Below are 23,133 nucleotides of genomic sequence, written 5' to 3'. Positions count from 1 at the left end.
GGTATGGCTTGGGTTCAGTAAGGGACAGAATGAGGGGAGGGGCTGAACCCTGGGAGGGCATTAGGTCAAGGTAAGGGGAGAGGCTGAGGTCATGTCTTAGCTCAGCAGGAAGTGGACAGGATCAGGTGAGATTAGAGATGGAAATGTGTTGCTGGAGAAGCGCAGCAGGTCAGGCAGCATCTAGGGAACAGGAGATTTGACGTTTCGGGCATTAGCCCTTCTTCAGGAATGAAGAAGGGCTAATGCCTGAAGAAGGGCTAATGCCCAAAACGTCAAATCTCCTGTTCCCTAGATGCTGCCTGACCTGCTGCACTTCTCCAGCAACACATTTCCATCTCTGATCTCCAGCATCTGCAGACCTCATTTTCTCTTCAGGTGAGATTAGAGCCTGGGCTGACGAGTCAAAGTCTGAGGAAATCAGGTTGATATGAGGGGGTGGGGTTAGGAGTTGGGTCAGGTAGGGAGCTGGGGTCGGGGGTCAGTGTCTAAGGCAATCAGGCTGGTGGAAGGGTCAGGGTAGGATTAGTGGGCATTGGGTCAAGGTCAGGTGTAATGGGGATGGGGTCAGGGGTCAGGTTTAATGGGGATGGGGTCAGGGGTCAGGTTTAGTGGGGATGGGGTCAGGGTCAGGTTTAATGGGGATGGGGTCAGGGGTCAGGTTTAATGGAGATGAGGTCAGGGTCAGGAGTCAGGTTAAGTGAAGATGGGGTCAGGGGTCAGCGGTCAGGTTTAGTGGGGTCAGGGGTCATACCTTGTCCTGCTCAATAAGGTTGGTCAACATGATGATAATGTTGGAATCTTCTTGCCAAACCATTTCCCAGAAATCAGCGATGGTGTGAGACAGAGGACCTGGGAAAACCAGATCAGGTTTAGACATTTGGGAAAACAGTAGCAGGAGTAGGCCATTCGGCCCTTTGAGCCTGTTCACTATCCAATCGGCTAATCATCCAATTCAATAGCTGGTTCCCACTTTCTCCCATTAACCTTTAAGCCTGTTAGTCCTAAAACTATTTCAAACACTTCCTTGAAAATAGTCAAAACATTTGAGCTTGGCTGCTGTCCGTGTTCCACTGACACTCCACTTTCTGGGGAAAGACATTTCTCCTCATCCTGATCTGGAAGGGCCTATCCTGGGCCCTGGCCCTTGAGCCTGAGAGGCCGGTTTCTAGACTCCATCTGTCTACTCCCTGGGACTGGGGTCAGATAGCTGGACACTGGAGAGTGTGAGTTCCCTGATTGAGGCTGTTCATCCAGTTCAATCAGGGAGGCCGGGCTGACATAAAAGGATGACTTTCAGGAATATTGAGTCTTGACTCAGTGAGAGGCAGTGATACTGTCAAAGGCTGTGCTTTTGTAAATAAAGGGTGATTGGTGATGGGATCCCAGCCTCTGAGGAGTTATTTTAATCCTGTTTAATCTGTTTCCTCTCCAGTCCAGGCAACGTCCTGATGAATCTCCTCTGCACTCTCTCCAGTGTAATCACATCCCTCCTATAATGTGAATTCCAGAACTGCACATAATAGTTTAGCTGTGACCTAACCTACTTTTTATACAGTTCAGAAAACATTGTTGATCTTAAATACTCAGAAGGTAAGTATGCCCTGTGCCTTCTTAACCACTTTATCCACCTGTGCTGATCCTTAAGGGACCAGTGTACATGCACACCTCGGTGCTTCTCACAGTCCTTCTCTACATCATGTATTTCCTTGCCTTGTTTGTCTTACCCAAGTGCATCCCCTCTCTCGTACCTGGATTGAATTCCACTTGCCGCTGATCAGCCCACCTGACCAGCCTGTTATATCCTCCTGGAATCGAAGACCATCCTCCTCATTATTTACCATCCTGCCAATTTTTATACCATTCGCAAACTCCTTGGTCAATGCTCTGATGTTCAAGTCCAAGTCATTTTATAAAAACCACAAGCAGCAAGGGCTCTGACACTGACCCCTGTGGGACCCCATTGGGCACAGGCTCCCAGTCCCAAAAAAAACACCCTCCAACCATCACCCTCTGCATCCTGCCACTCAGCCAATTCTGGATTCAGTTTGCCAAATTTCCTTGGATGTGATGGGCTCTTACCTTAACTGTCAGTCTCCCAATTCAAGACCTCATCAAAAACTTTGCTGAAGTCCAAGTCGACCGCATCAAAGCATTGCTCTCTTCTACATGCACTGTCACCTCTTCGAAAAACTCAATCAAGTTAGTCAGACGTGACCTCTCCTTACTAAACCCTGTTAATCCCTGCCTCTCCAAGTTCAACTAATTCCGTCCCTCAGAATTGTCTCCAAATACCACCAAGGTTAGGCTGATCAGCCTCTCGTTTCCTGGATTATCTCTTGCTCCCTTCTCTCATAATGGTACCACATTAGCTGTCCTCCAATCCCCTTGCACCTCTCCTGTGGCCAGAGAGGAATTGAAAATTATTGCCAGTGCTGCCAGTCCTCCATTTCCTGACTCAACAGCCTGGGTATACATTTCAGCCTGCCCTGGAGAGGTATCTACTGTTAACCTGCTCGGCCATTTAGAATCTCCATGCAGTCCAGACTATTTTCTTTAATTGTATCAGAAACATCTCGCTGATTTCTCTCATCATTTTGTTCCTCTCATTAGTCAATGCCCACACACAGTGTTCATTTAGAAACCTACCCGTACCCTCTGGCTCAGGGCACAAATTATCACCGAGCTCCAGAATGGGCCCTACTCTTCCCCGGGTATCCTTTGATCCTGAACATATATGACCATATAATCAGGGTTCTCTCTTATTTTCCATATCCCCAATCACTTTCCCGATTTCTGAGTTAAGTTCCCTCTTGCACATTCTACATTCATTGAAGGCTTCTCTTATTTGGAGTCCTCAGTATCAGCCTTTAGCCTCCCTTTCCCTTCATCCATTGCTGTCAATCACGAGATATTCAGGGCTCACAGGATTTGGTGATGCCATCCTTTGTCTTTATTGGAAGATGTTGGCCCTGTGCTCTGTTTGAATGTGAGGCACTGCTTGGACACAGATTTACCAAATGTTGTTCAACATGGAGGAGTACTGATTCATCAGCCGGGGGAGGATGGTGCGTGGTAATCAGCAGGAGGTTTCCTTTCCCATGTTTAACCTGAAGCCATGGGAGATCATGGGGAACGGAGCTAATGTTGGGGACTCCCAGAGCAACCCCCTCCTGACTGTATCCCACTGTGCCCCCTCCCCTGCTGGGTCTGTCCTGCCGGTGGGACCAAACATACCCAGGGATGGTAATGGTGGGGCCTGGGACATTGTCTGTGAGGTAGGATTCTCTGAGTATGACTCTGTCAGGCTGGTGCTTGACGAGTCTGTGAGACAGTTACAGAGTCACAGTGATGTACAGCACAGAAACAGACCCTTCGGTCCAACCCATCCATGCTGAACAGATATCCCAACCCAATCTAGTCCCACCTGCCCATATCCCTCCGAAACCTTCCTATTCATATACCCTCTTAAATGTTGTAATTGTACCAGCCTCAGAGAGAGCAGTTGTTATACAGCTAACACTGGAATGGGTAATTTTGAAATTTCAGCATTCAGATGACAAATCCAGTGACTTTCCTCCCATAAACAGCCAGCTCAGGAAGATCCAACTGAATAATTATAGTCACCAAGAGACACTTCTTCAAACAGCACAGTGTGAGGAGCACTCGGTGTAACCGCCTCCTGTCAGTGAAACAAAGCAGTGCACGAAGATACACCTACCTTGTGTTGCAATGTAATACTTAGGCTTCTTATATCCCTGAAACAGAAAAGCTGTGAGTCAACATATTTCTGTAACAAAGGAGCAGTGTGTCTGTGCTGTAATACAGGGGCAGTGTGTCTGCGCTGTAATACAGGGGCTGTTCGTCTGTGCTGTAATAGAGGAGCAGTGTGTCAGTGGTGTAACACAGAGGCAGTGTGTCCGTACAGTAATACAGGAGCAGTGCGTCCATACAGTAATACAGGAGCAGTGCGTCTGTGCTGCAATACAGGAGCAGTGTGTCTGTGCTGTAATACAGGGGCAGTGTGTCCGTGCTGTAATACAGGAGCAGTGTGTCTGTGCTGTAATACAGGGGAAGTGTGTCTGTGCTGTAATACAGGAGCAGTGTGTCCGTGCTGTAACACAGGGGCAGTGTGTCCGTGCTGTAATACAGGAGCAGTGTGTCTGTGCTGTAAAACAGGGGCAGAGTGTCCATGCTATAATACAAGGGCAGTGTGTCCGTGCTGTAATACAGGAGCAGTGTGTCTGTGCTGTAATACAGGAGCAGAGTGTCTGTGCTGTAATACAGGAGCAGTGTGTCCGTGCTGTAATACAGGGGCAGTGTGTCTGTGCTGTAATACAGGAGCAGTGTGTCCGTACAGTAATACAGGAGCAGTGCGTCCGTATAGAAATACAGGAGCAGTGTGTCCGTGCTGTAATACAGGAGCAGAGTGTCTGTGCTGTAATACAGGAGCAGTGTGTCCGTGCTGTAATACAGGGGCAGTGTGTCCGTGCTGTAATACAGGGGCAGTGTGTCCGTGCTGTAATACAGGACCAGTGTGTCCGTGCTGTAATACAGGAGCAGAGTGTCTGTGCTGTAATATAGGGGCAGTGTGTCCGTGCTGTAGTACAGGAGCAGTGCGTCCGTATAGAAATACAGGAGCAGTGTGTCCGTGCTGTAATACAGGAGCAGTGTGTCCGTGCTATAATACAGGAGCAGTGCATCCGTGCTGTAATACAGGAGCAGTGTGTCTGTGCTGTAATACAGGAGCAGAGTGTCTGTGCTGTAATACAGGGGCAGTGTGTCCGTGCTGTAATACAGGAACAGTGTGTCTGTGCTGTAATACAGGAGCAGTGTGTCCATACAGTAATATAGGAGCAGTGTGTCCGTGCTGTAATACAGGAGCAGTGTGTCCGTGCTGTAATTCAGGAGCAGTGCGTCCGTGCTGTAATACAGGAGCAGTGTGTCTGTGCTGTAATACAGGAGCACTGTGTCTGTGCTGTAACACAGGGACAGTGTGTCCGTGCTGTAATACAGGAGCAGTGCATCCGTGCTGTAATACAGGAGCAGTGTCGTCCGTGCTGTAATACAGGGGCAGTGTGTCAGTGCTGTAAAACAGGGGCAGTGTGCCTGTGCTGTAACACGGGCTGTGTGTCTGTGCAGTAATACAGGAGCAGAGTATCTGTGCTGTAATACAGGGGCAGTGTGTCCGTGCTGTAATACAGGAGCAGTGCGTCCGTGCTGTAATACAGGAGCAGTGTGTCTGTGCTGTAATACAGGAGCACTGTGTCTGTGCTGTAACACAGGGACAGTGTGTCCGTGCTGTAATACAGGAGCAGTGCATCCGTGCTGTAATACAGGAGCAGTGTCGTCCGTGCTGTAATACAGGGGCAGTGTGTCTGTGCTGTAATACAGGAGCAGAGTATCTGTGCTGTAATACAGGGGCAGTGTGTCCGTGCTGTAATACAGGAGCAGAGTATCTGTGCTGTAATACAGGAGCAGTGTGTCTGTGCTGTTATACAGGGGCAGTGTGTCTGTGCTGTAATACAGGAGCAGTGTGTCCGTAGAGTAATACAGGGGCAGTGTGTCCGTACAGTAATACAGGGGCAGTGTGTCTGTGCTGTAATACAGGGGCAGTGTGTCTGTGCTGTTATACAGGGGCAGTGTGTCCGTAGAGTAATACAGGGGCAGTGTGTCCGTACAGTAATACAGGGGCAGTGTGTCCGTACAGTAATACAGGGGCAGTGTGTCCGTGGTGTAATACAGGGGCAGTGTGTCCGTGGTGTAATACAGGGGCAGTGTGTCTGTGCTGTTATACAGGGGCAGTGTGTCCGTAGAGTAATACAGGGGCAGTGTGTCCGTACAGTAATACTGGGGCAGTGTGTCCGTACAGTAATACAGGGGCAGTGTGTCTGTGGTGTAATATAGGAGCAGTGTGTCCGTGCTATAATACAGGAGCAGTGTGTCTGTGCTGTAATACAGGGGCAGTGTGTCCGTAGAGTAATACAGGGGCAGTGTGTCCGTACAGTAATACAGGGGCAGTGTGTCCGTGGTGTAATATAGGAGCAGTGTGTCTGTGCTATAATACAGGAGCAGTGTGTCTGTGCTGTAATACAGGGGCAGTGTGTCTGTGATATAATACAGGGGCAGTGTGTCCGTACAGTAATACAGGGGCAGTGTGTCCGTGGTGTAATATAGGAGCAGTGTGTCTGTGCTATAATACAGGAGCAGTGTGTCTGTGCTGTACCACATGAGCAATGTGTCTGTGCTGTAATATAGGAGCAGTGTGTCTGTGCTGTAATACAGGAGCAGGGTGTCTGTGCTGTACCACATGAGCAATGTGTCCGTGCTGTAATACAGGAGCAGTGTGTCTGTGCTGTACCACATGAGCAATGTGTCTGTGCTGTAATATAGGAGCAGTGTGTCCATACAGTAATACTGGAGCCGTGTGTCCGTGCTGTAATACAGGAGCTGTTTGTCCGTGCTGTAATACAGGAGCACTGTGTCTGTGCTGTAATATTTGAGGAGAAAGTGAGGTCTGCAGATGCTGGAGATCAGAGATGGAAGTGTGTTGCTAGAAAAGCGCAGCAGGTCAGGCAGCATCTAGGAAAGATTCCTGAAGAAGGGCTAATGCCCGAAACGTCGATTCTCCTGTTCCCTAGATGCTGCCTGACCTGCTGTGCTTTTCCAGCAACACATTTCCATCTCTGTGCTGTAATACAGGAGCAGTGGGTCAGTACATTAATACAGGAGCAATGTGTCCGTGCTGTAATACAGGGGCAGTGTGTCTGCGCTGTAATACAGGGGCTGTTCGTCTGTGCTGTAATAGAGGAGCAGTGTGTCAGTGGTGTAACACAGAGGCAGTGTGTCCGTACAGTAATACAGGAGCAGTGCGTCCATACAGTAATACAGGAGCAGTGCGTCTGTGCTGCAATACAGGAGCAGTGTGTCTGTGCTGTAATACAGGGGCAGTGTGTCCGTGCTGTAATACAGGAGCAGTGTGTCTGTGCTGTAATACAGGGGAAGTGTGTCTGTGCTGTAATACAGGAGCAGTGTGTCCGTGCTGTAACACAGGGGCAGTGTGTCCGTGCTGTAATACAGGAGCAGTGTGTCTGTGCTGTAAAACAGGGGCAGAGTGTCCATGCTATAATACAAGGGCAGTGTGTCCGTGCTGTAATACAGGAGCAGTGTGTCTGTGCTGTAATACAGGAGCAGAGTGTCTGTGCTGTAATACAGGAGCAGTGTGTCCGTGCTGTAATACAGGGGCAGTGTGTCTGTGCTGTAATACAGGAGCAGTGTGTCCGTACAGTAATACAGGAGCAGTGCGTCCGTATAGAAATACAGGAGCAGTGTGTCCGTGCTGTAATACAGGAGCAGAGTGTCTGTGCTGTAATACAGGAGCAGTGTGTCCGTGCTGTAATACAGGGGCAGTGTGTCCGTGCTGTAATACAGGGGCAGTGTGTCCGTGCTGTAATACAGGACCAGTGTGTCCGTGCTGTAATACAGGAGCAGAGTGTCTGTGCTGTAATATAGGGGCAGTGTGTCCGTGCTGTAGTACAGGAGCAGTGCGTCCGTATAGAAATACAGGAGCAGTGTGTCCGTGCTGTAATACAGGAGCAGTGTGTCCGTGCTATAATACAGGAGCAGTGCATCCGTGCTGTAATACAGGAGCAGTGTGTCTGTGCTGTAATACAGGAGCAGAGTGTCTGTGCTGTAATACAGGGGCAGTGTGTCCGTGCTGTAATACAGGAACAGTGTGTCTGTGCTGTAATACAGGAGCAGTGTGTCCATACAGTAATATAGGAGCAGTGTGTCCGTGCTGTAATACAGGAGCAGTGTGTCCGTGCTGTAATTCAGGAGCAGTGCGTCCGTGCTGTAATACAGGAGCAGTGTGTCTGTGCTGTAATACAGGAGCACTGTGTCTGTGCTGTAACACAGGGACAGTGTGTCCGTGCTGTAATACAGGAGCAGTGCATCCGTGCTGTAATACAGGAGCAGTGTCGTCCGTGCTGTAATACAGGGGCAGTGTGTCAGTGCTGTAAAACAGGGGCAGTGTGCCTGTGCTGTAACACGGGCTGTGTGTCTGTGCAGTAATACAGGAGCAGAGTATCTGTGCTATAATACAGGGGCAGTGTGTCCGTGCTGTAATACAGGAGCAGTGCGTCCGTGCTGTAATACAGGAGCAGTGTGTCTGTGCTGTAATACAGGAGCACTGTGTCTGTGCTGTAACACAGGGACAGTGTGTCCGTGCTGTAATACAGGAGCAGTGCATCCGTGCTGTAATACAGGAGCAGTGTCGTCCGTGCTGTAATACAGGGGCAGTGTGTCTGTGCTGTAATACAGGAGCAGAGTATCTGTGCTGTAATACAGGGGCAGTGTGTCCGTGCTGTAATACAGGAGCAGAGTATCTGTGCTGTAATACAGGAGCAGTGTGTCTGTGCTGTTATACAGGGGCAGTGTGTCTGTGCTGTAATACAGGAGCAGTGTGTCCGTAGAGTAATACAGGGGCAGTGTGTCCGTACAGTAATACAGGGGCAGTGTGTCTGTGCTGTTATACAGGGGCAGTGTGTCCGTAGAGTAATACAGGGGCAGTGTGTCCGTACAGTAATACAGGGGCAGTGTGTCCGTACAGTAATACAGGGGCAGTGTGTCCGTGGTGTAATACAGGGGCAGTGTGTCTGTGCTGTTATACAGGGGCAGTGTGTCCGTAGAGTAATACAGGGGCAGTGTGTCCGTACAGTAATACTGGGGCAGTGTGTCCGTACAGTAATACAGGGGCAGTGTGTCCGTAGAGTAATACTGGGGCAGTGTGTCCGTACAGTAATACAGGGGCAGTGTGTCCGTGGTGTAATATAGGAGCAGGGTGTCTGTGCTGTAATACAGGAGCAGTGTGTCTGTGCTGTACCACATGAGCAATGTGTCTGTGCTGTAATATAGGAGCAGTGTGTCCATACAGTAATACTGGAGCCGTGTGTCCGTGCTGTAATACAGGAGCTGTTTGTCCGTGCTGTAATACAGGAGCACTGTGTCTGTGCTGTAATATTTGAGGAGAAAGTGAGGTCTGCAGATGCTGGAGATCAGAGATGGAAGTGTGTTGCTAGAAAAGCGCAGCAGGTCAGGCAGCATCTAGGAAAGATTCCTGAAGAAGGGCTAATGCCCGAAACGTCGATTCTCCTGTTCCCTAGATGCTGCCTGACCTGCTGTGCTTTTCCAGCAACACATTTCCATCTCTGTGCTGTAATACAGGAGCAGTGGGTCAGTACATTAATACAGGGGCAGTGTGTTTGTGCTGTAATACAGGAGCAGTGTGTCCGTACAATACTACAGGAGCAGTGTGTCTGTGCTGTAACACATGAGCAGCGTGCCTGTGCTGTAATACTGGGGCAGTGTGTCCGTGCAGTAATACAGGAGCAGATGTATCTGTGCTGTAATACAGGGGCAGCGTGCCTGTGCTGTAATACTGGGGCAGTGTGTCCGTGCAGTAATACAGGAGCAGATGTATCTGTGCTGTAATACAGGGGCAGCGTGCCTGTGCTGTAATACAGGGGCAGTGTGTCCGTGCAGTAATACAGGAGCAGATGTATCTGTGCTGTAATACAGGGGCAGCGTGCCTGTGCTGTCATACAGGGGCAGTGTGTCTGTGATGTAATACAGGAGCAGTGTGTCCGTACAGTAATACAGGGGCAGTGTGTCTGTGCTGTAATACAGGGGCAGTGTGTCCGTACAGTAATACAGGGGCAGTGTGTCCGTACAGTAATACAGGGGCAGTGTGTCTGTGCTGTAATACAGGGGCAGTGTGTCCGTACAGTAATACAGGGGCAGTGTGTCCGTGGTGTAATATAGAAGCAGTGTATCTGTGCTATAATTCAGGAGCAGTGTGTCTGTGCTGTAATACAGGAGCAGAGTGTCTATGCTGTAATACAGGAGCAGTGTGTCCGTGCTGTAATACAAGAGCAGTGTGTCTGTGCTGTAATACAGGGGCAGTGTGTCCGTGCTGTAATACAGGGGCAGTGTGTCTGTGATGTAATACAGAAGCAGTGTGTCCCTACAGTAATACAGGGGCAGTGTGTCTGCGCTGTAATACAGGGGCTGTGCGTCTGTGCTGTAATAGAGGAGCAGTGTGTCAGTGCTGTAACACAGAGGCAGTGTGTCCGTACAGTAATACAGGAGCAGTGTGTCCGTACAGTAATACAGGAGCGGTGCGTCTGTGCTGCAATACAGGAGCAGTGTGTCTGTGCTGTAACACAGGGGCAGTGTGTCCGTGATGTAATACAGGAGCAGTGCGTCTGTGCTGTAATACAGAGGCAGTGTGTCCGTACAGTAATACAGGAGCAGTGTGTCTGTGCTGTAACACAGGAGCAGTGTGTCTGTGCTGTAAAACAGGAGCAGAGTGTCTGTGCTGTAATACAGGGGCAGTGTGTCCGTGCTGTAATACAGGAGCAGTGTGTCCGTACAGTAATACAGGAGTAGTGTGTCCGCGCTGTAATACAGGAGCAGTGTGTCCGTGCTGTAATACTGGAGCAGTGTGTCCGTGCTGTAATACAGGAGCAGTGTGTCCGTACAGTAATACAGGAGTAGTGTGTCCGCGCTGTAATACAGGAGCAGTGTGTCCGTGCTGTAATACTGGAGCAGTGTGTCCGTGCTGTAATACAGGGGCAGTGTGTCCGTACAGTAATACAGGAGCAGTGTGTCCGTACAGAAATACAGGAGCAGTGTGTCTGTGATATAATACAGGAACAGTATGTCCGTGCTGTAATACAGGAGCAATGTGTCTGTGCTGTAATAAAGGAGCAGTGTGCCCGTGGTGTAACACAGGAACAGTGTGTCCATGCTGTAATACAGGAGCAGTGTGTCCGTGCAGTAATACAGGGGCAGTGTGTCCGTGCTGTAATACAGGAGCAGAGTATCTGTGCTGTAATACAGGGGCAGTGTGTCTGTGCTGTCATACAGGAGCAGAGTATCTGTGCTGTAATACAGGGGCAGTGTGTCTGTGCTGTTATACAGGAGCAGTGTGTCCATAGAGTAATACAGGGGCAGTGTGTCCGTACAGTAATACAGGGGCAGTGTGTCCGTGGTGTAATATAGGAGCAGTGTATCTGTGCTATAATTCAGGAGCAGTGTGTCTGTGCTGTACCACATGAGCAATATGTCTGTGCTGTAATATAGGAGCAGTGTGTCCATACAGTAATACTGGAGCCGTGTGTCCGTGCTGTAATACAGGAGCTGTTTGTCCGTGCTGTAATACAGGAGCACTGTGTCTGTGCTGTAATACAGGAGCAGTGTGTCAGTACATTAATACAGGGGCAGTGTGTCTGTGCTGTAATACAGGGGCAGTATGTCTGTGCTGTAATACAGGAGCAATGTGTCCGTGCTGTAATACAGGAGCAGTGTGTCCGTATAGTAATACAGGGGCAGTGTGTCTGCGCTGTAATACAGGGGCTGTGCATCTGTGCTGTAATAGAGGAGCAGTGTGTCAGTGCTGTAACACAGAGGCAGTGTGTCCGTACAGTAATACAGGAGCAGTGCGTCTGTGCTGCAATACAGGAGCAGTGTGTCTGTGCTGTAATACAGGGGCAGTGTGTCCGTGCTGTAATACAGGAGCAGTGTGTCTGTGCTGTAATACAGGGGCAGTGTGTCTGTGCTGTAATACAGGAGCAGTATGTTCGTGCTGTAACACAGGGGCAGTGTGTCCGTGCTGTAACACAGGGGCAGTGTGTCTGTGCTGTAAAACAGGAGCAGAGTGTCCGTGCTGTAATACAGGAGCAGTGTGTCCGTACAGTAATACAGGAGCAGTGTGTCCGTGCTGTAATACAGGAGCAGTGTGTCCGTGCTGTAATACAGGAGCACTGTGTTCGTGCTGTAACGCAGGGGCAGTGTGTCTGTGCTGTAAAACAGGAGCAGTGTGTCCGTACAGTAATACAGGAGCAGTGTGTCCGTACAGAAATACAGGAGCAGTGTGTCCGTGCTGTAATACAGGAGCAGTGTGTCTGTGATATAATACAGGAACAGTATGTCCGTGCTGTAATACAGGAGCAATGTGCCTGTGCTGTAATAAAGGAGCAGTGTGCCTGTGGTGTAACACAGGAACAGTGTGTCCATGCTGTAATACAGGAGCAGTGTGTCTGTGCTGTAATACAGGGGCAGTGTGTCCGTGCTGTAATAAAGGGGCAGTGTGTCCGTGCTCTGATGCAGGGGCAGTATGGCCGTGCTGTAATACAGGAGCAGTGTGTCTTGGGTGTAATACAGGAGCAGTGTGTCTGTGATGTAATACATGAGCAGTGTGTCCATGCTGTAATACATGAGCAGTGCGTCTGTGCTGTAATACAGGAGCAGTGTGTCCGTACAGTAATACAGGAGCAGTGCGTCCGTGCTGTAACACAGGGGCAGTGTGTCTGTGCTGTAATACAAGGGCAGTGTGTCTGTGCTGTAATACAGGGGCAGCATGTCCGTGCTGTAATACATGAGCAGTGCGTCTGTGCTGTAATACAGGAGCAGTGTGTCTGTGCTGTAATACAGAAGCAGTGCGTCCGTGCTGTAATACAGGGGCAGTGTGTCTGTGCTGTAATACAGGGGCAGCGTGTCCGTACAGTAATACAGGAGCAGTGTGTCCGTACAGAAATACAGGAGCAGTGTGTCCGTGCTGTCATACAGGAGCAGTGTGTCCGTGCTGTAATACAGGAGCAGTGCGTCCGTGCTGTAATACAGGAGCAGTGTGTCTGTGCTGTAATACAGGGGCAGAGTGTCTGTGCTGTAATACAGGGGCAGTGTGTCCGTGCTGTAATACAGGAGCAGTGCGTCTGTGCTGTAATACAGGAGCAGTGTGTCCGTACAGTAATACAGGACCAGTGCGTCCGTGCTGTAAAACAGGGGTAGTGTGTCTGTGCTGTAATACAAGGGCAGTGTGTCTGTGCTGTAATACAGGGGCAGTGTGTCCGTGCTGTAATACAGGAGCAGTGCGTCTGTGCTGTAATACAGGAGCAGTGTGTCCATACAGTAATACAGGACCAGTGCGTCCGTGCTGTAAAACAGGGGCAGAATGTCTGTGCTGTAATACAAGGGCAGTGTGTCTGTGCTGTAACACATGAGCAGTGTGTCTGTGCTGTAATACAGGAGCAGTGTGTCTGTGCTGTAATACAGGAGCACTGTGTCTGTGCTGTAACACAGGGACAGTGTGTCCGTGCTGTAATACAGGAGCAGTGCATCCGTGCTGTAATACAGGAGCAGTGTCGTCCGTGCTGTAATACAGGGGCAGTGTGTCAGTGCTGTAATACAGGAGCAGTGTGTCCGTGCTGTAATACAGGAGCAGTGTGTCTGTGCTGTAACACGAGCCATGTGTCTGTGCTGTAATACAGGAGCAGAGTATCTGTGCTGTAATACAGGGGCAGTGTGTCCGTGCTGTAATACAGGAGCAGAGTATCTGTGCTGTAATACAGGGGCAGTGTGTCTGTGCTGTTATACAGGGGCAGTGTGTCTGTGCTGTAATACAGGAGCAGTGTGTCCGTAGAGTAATACAGGGGCAGTGTGTCCGTACAGTAATACAGGGGCAGTGTGTCCGTGGTGTAATATAGGAGCAGTGTGTCCATGGTGTAATACAGGAGCAGTGTGTCTGTGCTGTACCACATGAGCAATATGTCTGTGCTGTAATATAGGAGCAGTGTGTCCATACAGTAATACTGGAGCCGTGTGTCCGTGCTGTAATACAGGAGCTGTTTGTCCGTGCTGTAATACAGGAGCAGTGTGTCTGTGCTGTAATACAGGAGCAGTGTGTCAGTACATTAATACAGGGGCAGTGTGTCTGTGCTGTAATACAGGGGCAGTGTGTCTGTGATGTAATACAGAAGCAGTGTGTCCGTACAGTAATACAGGGGCAGTGTGTCTGCGCTGCAATACAGGGGCTGTGCGTCTGTGCTGTAATAGAGGAGCAGTGTGTCAGTGCTGTAACACAGAGGCAGTGTGTCCGTACAGTAATACAGGAGCAGTGTGTCCGTACAGTAATACAGGAGCAGTGCGTCTGTGCTGCAATACAGGAGCAGTGTGTCTGTGCTGTAATACAGGGGCAGTGTGTCCGTGCTGTAATACAGGAGCAGTGTGTCTGTGCTGTAATACAGGGGCAGTGTGTCTGTGCTGTAATACAGGAGCAGTATGTTCGTGCTGTAACACAGGGGCAGTGTGTCCGTGCTGTAACACAGGGGCAGTGTGTCTGTGCTGTAAAACAGGAGCAGAGTGTCCGTGCTGTAATACAGGAGCAGTGTGTCCGTACAGTAATACAGGAGCAGTGTGTCCGTGCTGTAATACAGGAGCAGTGTGTCCGTGCTGTAATACAGGAGCAGTGTGTCTGTGCTGTAATGCAGGGGCAGTGTGTCTGTGCTGTAATACAGGAGCAGTGTTTCCGTACAGTAATACAGGAGCAGTGTGTCCGTACAGAAATACAGGAGCAGTGTGTCCGTGCTGTAATACAGGAGCAGTGTGTCTGTGATATAATACAGGAACAGTATGTCCGTGCTGTAAAACAGGAGCAATGTGCCTGTGCTGTAATAAAGGAGCAGTGTGCCTGTGGTGTAACACAGGAACAGTGTGTCCATGCTGTAATACAGGAGCAGTGTGTCCGTGCTGTAATACAGGAGCAGTGTGTCCGTGCTGTAATACAGGGGCAGTGTGTCCGTGCTGTAATACAGGAGCAGTGTGTCCGTGCTCTAATGCAGGGGCAGTATGTCCGTGCTGTAATACAGGAGCAGTGTGTCTTGGGTGTAATACAGGAGCAGTGTGTCTGTGATGTAATACATGAGCAGTGTGTCCGTGCTGTAATACATGAGCAGTGCGTCTGTGCTGTAATACAGGAGCAGTGTGTCCGTACAGTAATACAGGAGCAGTGCGTCCGTGCTGTAACACAGGGGCAGTGTGTCTGTGCTGTAATACAAGGGCAGTGTGTCTGTGCTGTAATACAGGGGCAGCATGTCCGTGCTGTAATACATGAGCAGTGCGTCCGTGCTGTAATACAGGGACAGTGTGTCCGTGCTGCAATACAGGAGTAGTGCGTCTGTGCTGTAATACAGGAGCAGTGTGTCCATACAGTAATACAGGACCAGTGCGTCCGTGCTGTAAAACAGGGGCAGAATGTCTGTGCTGTAATACAAGGGCAGTGTGTCTGTGCTGTAACACATGAGCAGTGTGTCTGTGCTGTAATACAGGAGCAGTGTGTCTGTGCTGTAATACAGGAGCACTGTGTCTGTGCTGTAACACAGGGACAGTGTGTCCGTGCTGTAATACAGGAGCAGTGCATCCGTGCTGTAATACAGGAGCAGTGTCGTCCGTGCTGTAATACAGGGGCAGTGTGTCAGTGCTGTAATACAGGAGCAGTGTGTCCGTGCTGTAATACAGGAGCAGTGTGTCTGTGCTGTAACACGAGCCGTGTGTCTGTGCTGTAATACAGGAGCAGAGTATCTGTGCTGTAATACAGGGGCAGTGTGTCCGTGCTGTAATACAGGAGCAGAGTATCTGTGCTGTAATACAGGGGCAGTGTGTCTGTGCTGTTATACAGAGGCAGTGTGTCTGTGCTGTAATACAGGAGCAGTGTGTCCGTAGAGTAATACAGGGGCAGTGTGTCCGTACAGTAATACAGGGGCAGTGTGTCCTTGGTGTAATATAGGAGCAGGGTGTCTGTGCTATAATTCAGGAGCAGTGTGTCTGTGCTGTACCACATGAGCAATATGTCTGTGCTGTAATATCGGAGCAGTGTGTCCATACAGTAATACTGGAGCCGTGTGTCCGTGCTGTAATACAGGAGCTGTTTGTCCGTGCTGTAATACAGGAGCAGTGTGTCTGTGCTGTAATACAAGGGCAGTGTGTCTGTGCTGTAATACAGGGGCAGCATGTCCGTGCTGTAATACATGAGCAGTGCGTCTGTGCTGTAATACAGGAGCAGTGTGTCTGTGCTGTAATACAGAAGCAGTGCGTCCGTGCTGTAATACAGGGGCAGTGTGTCTGTGCTGTAATACAGGGGCAGCGTGTCCGTACAGTAATACAGGAGCAGTGTGTCCGTACAGAAATACAGGAGCAGTGTGTCCGTGCTGTCATACAGGAGCAGTGTGTCCGTGCTGTAATACAGGAGCAGTGCGTCCGTGCTGTAATACAGGAGCAGTGTGTCTGTGCTGTAATACAGGGGCAGAGTGTCTGTGCTGTAATACAGGGGCAGTGTGTCCGTGCTGTAATACAGGAGCAGTGCGTCTGTGCTGTAATACAGGAGCAGTGTGTCCGTACAGTAATACAGGACCAGTGCGTCCGTGCTGTAAAACAGGGGCAGTGTGTCTGTGCTGTAATACAAGGGCAGTGTGTCTGTGCTGTAACACATGAGCAGTGTGTCTGTGCTGTAATACAGGAGCACTGTGTCTGTGCTGTAACACAGGGACAGTGTGTCCGTGCTGTAATACAGGAGCAGTGCATCCGTGCTGTAATACAGGAGCAGTGTCGTCCGTGCTGTAATACAGGGGCAGTGTGTCAGTGCTGTAATACAGGAGCAGTGTGTCCGTGCTGTAATACAGAAGCAGTGTGTCTGTGCTGTAACACGAGCCGTGTGTCTGTGCTGTAATACAGGAGCAGAGTTTCTGTGCTGTAATACAGGGGCAGTGTGTCCGTGCTGTAATACAGGAGCAGAGTATCTGTGCTGTAATACAGGGGCAGTGTGTCTGTGCTGTTATACAGGGGCAGTGTGTCCGTAGAGAAATACAGGGGCAGTGTGTCCGTACAGTAATACAGGGGCAGTGTGTCCGTACAGTAATACAGGGGCAGTGTGTCCGTAGAGTAATACTGGGGCAGTGTGTCCGTACAGTAATACAGGGGCAGTGTGTCCGTGGTGTAATATAGGAGCAGGGTGTCTGTGCTGTAATACAGGAGCAGTGTGTCTGTGCTGTACCACATGAGCAATGTGTCTGTGCTGTAATATAGGAGCAGTGTGTCCATACAGTAATACTGGAGCCGTGTGTCCGTGCTGTAATACAGGAGCTGTTTGTCCGTGCTGTAATACAGGAGCACTGTGTCTGTGCTGTAATATTTGAGGAGAAAGTGAGGTCTGCAGATGCTGGAGATCAGAGATGGAAGTGTGTTGCTAGAAAAGCGCAGCAGGTCAGGCAGCATCTAGGAAAGATTCCTGAAGAAGGTCTAATGCCCGAAACGTCGATTCTCCTGTTCCCTAGATGCTGCCTGACCTGCTGCGCTTTTCCAGCAACACATTTCCTTCTCTGTGCTGTAATACAGGAGCAGTGGGTCAGTACATTAATACAGGGGCAGTGTGTCTGTACAGTAACACAGGAGCAGTGTGTCTGTGCTATAATTCAGGAGCAGTGTGTCTGTGCTGTAATACAGGGGCAGCGTGCCTGTGCTGTAATACAGGAGCAGTGTGTCTGTGCTATAATTCAGGAGCAGTGTGTCTGTGCTGTAATACGGGAGCAGTGTGTCTGTGCTGTAATACAGGAGCAGTGTGTCTGTGCTGTAATACGGGAGCAGTGTGTCCGTAGAGTAATACAGGGGCAGTGTGTCCGTACAGTAATACAGGGGCAGTGTGTCCGTGGTGTAATATAGGAGCAGTGTGTCTGTGCTACAATTCAGGAGCAGTGTGTCTGTGCTGTAATACAGGAGCAGTGTGTCCGTACAGTAATACAGGGGCAGTGTGTCCGTACAATACTACAGGAGCAGTGTGTCTGTTCTGTAACACATGAGCAGTGTGTCTGTGCTGTAATACAGTAGCAGAGTATCTGTGCTGTAATACTGGGGCAGTGTGTCCGTGCTGTAATACAGGAGCAGAGTATCTGTGCTGTAATACAGGGGCAGCGTGCCTGTGCTGTCATACAGGGGCAGTGTGTCTGTGATGTAATACAGGAGCAGTGTGTCCGTAGAGTAATACAGGGGCAGTGTGTCCGTACAGTAATACAGGGGCAGTGTGTCCGTGGTGTAATACAGGAGCAATGTGTCTGTGCTGTACCACATGAGCAATATGTCTGTGCTGTAATATCGGAGCAGTGTGTCCATACAGAAATACTGGAGCCGTGTGTCCGTGCTGTAATACAGGAGCTGTTTGTCCGTGCTGTACTACAGGAGCAGTGTGACTGTGCTGTAATACAGGAGCAGTGTGTCAGTACATTAATACAGGGGCAGTGTGTCTGTGCTGTAATACAGGGGCAGTGCGTCTGTGATGTAATACAGAAGCAGTGTGTCCATACAGTAATACAGGGGCAGTGTGTCTGCGCTGTAATACAGGGGCTGTGCGTCTGTGCTGTAATACAGGAGCAGTGTGTCTGTGCTGTAATACAGGAGCAGTGTGTCCGTACAGTAATACAGGAGCAGTGCGTCCGTGCTGTAACACAGGGGCAGTGTGTCTGTGCTGTAATACAGGGGCAGCATGTCCGTGCTGTAATACATGAGCAGTGCGTCTGTGCTGTAATACAGGAGCAGTGTGTCTGTGCTGTAATACAGAAGCAGTGCGTCCATGCTGTAATACAGGGGCATTGTGTCTGTGCTGTAATACAGGGGCAGCGTGTCCGTACAGTAATACAGGAGCAGTGTGTCTGTGCTATAATTCAGGAGCAGTGTGTCTGTGCTGTAATACAGGGGCAGTGTGTCCGTGCTGTAATACAGGAGCAGTGTGTCTGTGCTATAATTCAGGAGCAGTGTGTCTGTGCTGTAATACGGGAGCAGTGTGTCTGTGCTGTAATACAGGAGCAGTGTGTCTGTGCTGTAATACGGGAGCAGTGTGTCCGTAGAGTAATACAGGGGCAGTGTGTCCGTACAGTAATACAGGGGCAGTGTGTCCGTGGTGTAATATAGGAGCAGTGTGTCTGTGCTACAATTCAGGAGCAGTGTGTCTGTGCTGTAATACAGGAGCAGTGTGTCCGTACAGTAATACAGGGGCAGTGTGTCCGTACAATACTACAGGAGCAGTGTGTCTGTTCTGTAACACATGAGCAGTGTGTCTGTGCTGTAATACAGGAGCAGAGTATCTGTGCTGTAATACTGGGGCAGTGTGTCCGTGCTATAATACAGGAGCAGAGTATCTGTGCTGTAATACAGGGGCAGCGTGCCTGTGCTGTCATACAGGGGCAGTGTGTCTGTGATGTAATACAGGAGCAGTGTGTCCGTAGAGTAATACAGGGGCAGTGTGTCCGTACAGTAATACAGGGGCAGTGTGTCCGTGGTGTAATACAGGAGCAATGTGTCTGTGCTGTACCACATGAGCAATATGTCTGTGCTGTAATATCGGAGCAGTGTGTCCATACAGAAATACTGGAGCCGTGTGTCCGTGCTGTAATACAGGAGCTGTTTGTCCGTGCTGTACTACAGGAGCAGTGTGACTGTGCTGTAATACAGGAGCAGTGTGTCAGTACATTAATACAGGGGCAGTGTGTCTGTGCTGTAATACAGGGGCAGTGCGTCTGTGATGTAATACAGAAGCAGTGTGTCCATACAGTAATACAGGGGCAGTGTGTCTGCGCTGTAATACAGGGGCTGTGCGTCTGTGCTGTAATACAGGAGCAGTGTGTCTGTGCTGTAATACAGGAGCAGTGTGTCCGTACAGTAATACAGGAGCAGTGCGTCCGTGCTGTAACACAGGGGCAGTGTGTCTGTGCTGTAATACAGGGGCAGCATGTCCGTGCTGTAATACATGAGCAGTGCGTCTGTGCTGTAATACAGGAGCAGTGTGTCTGTGCTGTAATACAGAAGCAGTGCGTCCATGCTGTAATACAGGGGCATTGTGTCTGTGCTGTAATACAGGGGCAGCGTGTCCGTACAGTAATACAGGAGCAGTGTGTCCGTACAGAAATACAGGAGCAGTGTGTCCGTGCTGTCATACAGGAGCAGTGTGTCCGTGCTGTAATACAGGAGCAGTGCGTCCGTGCTGTAATACAGGAGCAGTGTGTCTGTGCTGTAATACAGGAGCAGAGTGTCTGTGTTGTAATACAGGGGCAGTGTGTCCGTGCTGTAATACAGGAGCAGTGTGTCTGTGCTGTAATACAGGAGCAGTGTGTCCGTACAGTAATACAGGAGCAGTGTGTCCGTGCTGTCATACAGGAGCAGTGTGTCAGTACATTAATACAGGGGCAGTGTGTCTGTGCTGTAATACAGGGGCAGTGTGTCTGTGATGTAATACAGGAGCAGTGTGTCCGTACAGTAATACAGGGGCAGTGTGTCTGTGCTGTAATACCGGAGCAGTGTGTCTCTGCTGTAATACAGGAACATAGTGTCTGTGCTGTAATACAAGAGCTGTGTGTCTGTGCTTTAATATATGGACAGTGTGTCTGTGCTGTAATAAAAGAGCAGTGTGTCTGTGCTGTAACACATGAGCAGAGTGTCTATGCTGTAATACAGGAGCAGTGCGTCCGTGCTGTAATACAGGAGCAGTGTCGTGCGTGCTGTAATACAGGGGCAGTGTGTCAGTGCTGTAATACAGGAGCAGTATGTCCGTACAATACTACAGGAGCAGTGTGTCTGTGCTGTAACACATGAGCAGTGTGTCTGTGCTGTAATACAGGGGCAGTGTGTCTGTGCTGTAATACAGGAGCCGAGTATCTGTGCTGTAATACAGGGGCAGTGTGTCTGTGCCGTTATACAGGGGCAGTGTGTCTGTGATGTAATACAGGAGCAGTGTGTCCGTAGAGTAATACAGGGGCAGTGTGTCCGTACAGTAATACAGGGGCAGTGTGTCCATGGTGTAATATAGGAGCAGTGTGTCTGTGCTGTACCACATGAGCAATGTGTCTGTGCTGTAATATAGGAGCAGTCTGTCCGTGCTGTAATTCAGGAGCAGTGTGTCTGTGCTGTAATACAGGGGCAGTGTGTCTGTGCTGTAACACAGGAACAGTGTGTCTGTGCTGTAATACAGGACCAGTGTGTCTGTGCTGTAATACCGGAGCAGAGTATCTGTGCTGTAATACAGGGGCAGTGTGTCCGTGCTGTAATACAGGAGCAGAGTATCTGTGCTGTAATACAGGAGCACTGTGTCTGTGCTGTAACACAGGAACAGTGTGTCCGTGCTGTAATACAGGAGCAGTGCATCCGTGCTGTAATACAGGAGCAGTGTCGTCCGTGCTGTAATACAGGGGCAGTGTGTCAGTGCTGTAATACAGGAGCAGTGTGTCCGTGCTGTAGTATAGGAGCAGTGTGTCTGTGCTGTAACACGGGCCGTGTGTCTGTGCTGTAATACAGGAGCAGAGTATCTGTGCTGTAATACAGGGGCAGTGTGTCTGTGCTGTTATACAGGGGCAGTGTGTCCGTAGAGAAATACAGGGGCAGTGTGTCCGTACAGTAATACAGGGGCAGTGTGTCCGTGGTGTAATATAGGAGCAGGGTGTCTGTGCTATAATTCAGGAGCAGTGTGTCTGTGCTGTACCACATGAGCAATGTGTCTGTGCTGTAATATAGGAGCAGTGTGTCCATACAGTAATACTGGAGCCGTGTGTCCGTGCTGTAATACAGGAGCTGTTTGTCCGTGCTGTAATACAGGAGCACTGTGTCTGTGCTGTAATATTTGAGGAGAAAGTGAGGTCTGCAGATGCTGGAGATCAGAGATGGAAGTGTGTTGCTAGAAAAGCGCAGCAGGTCAGGCAGCATCTAGGAAAGATTCCTGAAGAAGGGCTAATGCCCGAAACGTCGATTCTCCTGTTCCCTAGATGCTGCCTGACCTGCTGCGCTTTTCCAGCAACACATTTCCTTCTCTGTGCTGTAATACAGGAGCAGTGGGTCAGTACATTAATACAGGGGCAGTGTGTCTGTACAGTAACACAGGAGCAGTGTGTCTGTGCTATAATTCAGGAGCAGTGTGTCTGTGCTGTAATACAGGAGCAGTGTGTCTGTGCTATAATTCAGGAGCAGTGTGTCTGTGCTGTAATACAGGAGCAGTGTGTCCGTGCTGTAATACAGGAGCAGTGTGTCTGTGCTATAATTCAGGAGCAGTGTGTCTGTGCTGTAATACAGGAGCAGTGTGTCTGTGCTGTAATACAGGAGCAGTGTGTCTGTGCTGTAATACGGGAGCAGTGTGTCCGTAGAGTAATACAGGGGCAGTGTGTCCATACAGTAATACAGGGGCAGTGTGTCCGTGGTGTAATATAGGAGCAGTGTATCTGTGCTATAATTCAGGAGCAGTGTGTCTGTGCTGTACCACATGAGCAATGTGTCTGTGCTGTAATACAGGAGCAGAGTATCTGTGCTGTAATACTGGGGCAGTGTGTCCGTACAGTAATACAGGGGCAGTGTGTCCGTACAATACTACAGGAGCAGTGTGTCTGTGCTGTAACACATGAGCAGTGTGTCTGTGCTGTAATACAGGAGCAGAGTATCTGTGCTGTAATACTGGGGCAGTGTGTCCGTGCTGTAATACAGGAGCAGAGTATCTGTGCTGTAATACAGGGGCAGCGTGCCTGTGCTGTCATACAGGGGCAGTGTGTCTGTGATGTAATACAGGAGCAGTGTGTCCGTAGAGTAATACAGGGGCAGTGTGTCCGTACAGTAATACAGGGGCAGTGTGTCCGTGGTGTAATACAGGAGCAATGTGTCTGTGCTGTACCACATGAGCAATATGTCTGTGCTGTAATATCGGAGCAGTGTGTCCATACAGAAATACTGGAGCCGTGTGTCCGTGCTGTAATACAGGAGCTGTTTGTCCGTGCTGTAATACAGGAACAGTGTGACTGTGCTGTAATACAGGAGCAGTGTGTCAGTACATTAATACAGGGGCAGTGCGTCTGTGATGTAATACAGAAGCAGTGTGTCCATACAGTAATACAGGGGCAGTGTGTCTGCGCTGTAATACAGGGGCTGTGCGTCTGTGCTGTAATACAGGAGCAGTGTGTCTGTGCTGTAATACAGGAGCAGTGTGTCCGTACAGTAATACAGGAGCAGTGCGTCCGTGCTGTAACACAGGGGCAGTGTGTCTGTGCTGTAATACAGGGGCAGCATGTCCGTGCTGTAATACATGAGCAGTGCGTCTGTGCTGTAATACAGGAGCAGTGTGTCTGTGCTGTAATACAGAAGCAGTGCGTCCGTGCTGTAATACAGGGGCAGTGTGTCTGTGCTGTAATACAGGGGCAGCGTGTCCGGACAGTAATACAGGAGCAGTGTGTCCGTACAGAAATACAGGAGCAGTGTGTCCGTGCTGTAATACAGGAGCAGTGC

General features: G+C 49.7%; 1 protein-coding gene across 1 annotated transcript in view; it reads right to left on the bottom strand.

The window, feature by feature from the left end:
* Window positions 1-23,133, bottom strand: part of LOC122546955 (receptor-type tyrosine-protein phosphatase mu-like) — a 319,090-nt gene that overhangs the window by 280,587 nt on the left and 15,370 nt on the right. The window contains exons 2-3 of the mRNA XM_087975319.1: window positions 3,719-3,755; window positions 752-849 (exon numbers count right to left, since the gene is read on the bottom strand). Coding sequence (XP_087831445.1) covers window positions 752-814 — 63 coding nt within the window. The 5' untranslated portion in view covers window positions 815-849; window positions 3,719-3,755. The remainder of the gene's footprint in view (window positions 1-751; window positions 850-3,718; window positions 3,756-23,133) is intronic.

The sequence above is a fragment of the Chiloscyllium plagiosum genome, unplaced genomic scaffold (genome assembly GCF_037043375.1).
Source record: "Chiloscyllium plagiosum isolate Xiang-an unplaced genomic scaffold, Cpla_swu_hap1 HiC_scaffold_2, whole genome shotgun sequence".
In the NCBI taxonomy this organism is placed as follows: Eukaryota; Metazoa; Chordata; class Chondrichthyes; order Orectolobiformes; family Hemiscylliidae; genus Chiloscyllium; species Chiloscyllium plagiosum.
This window is presented reverse-complemented; position numbering and strand designations above follow the sequence as displayed.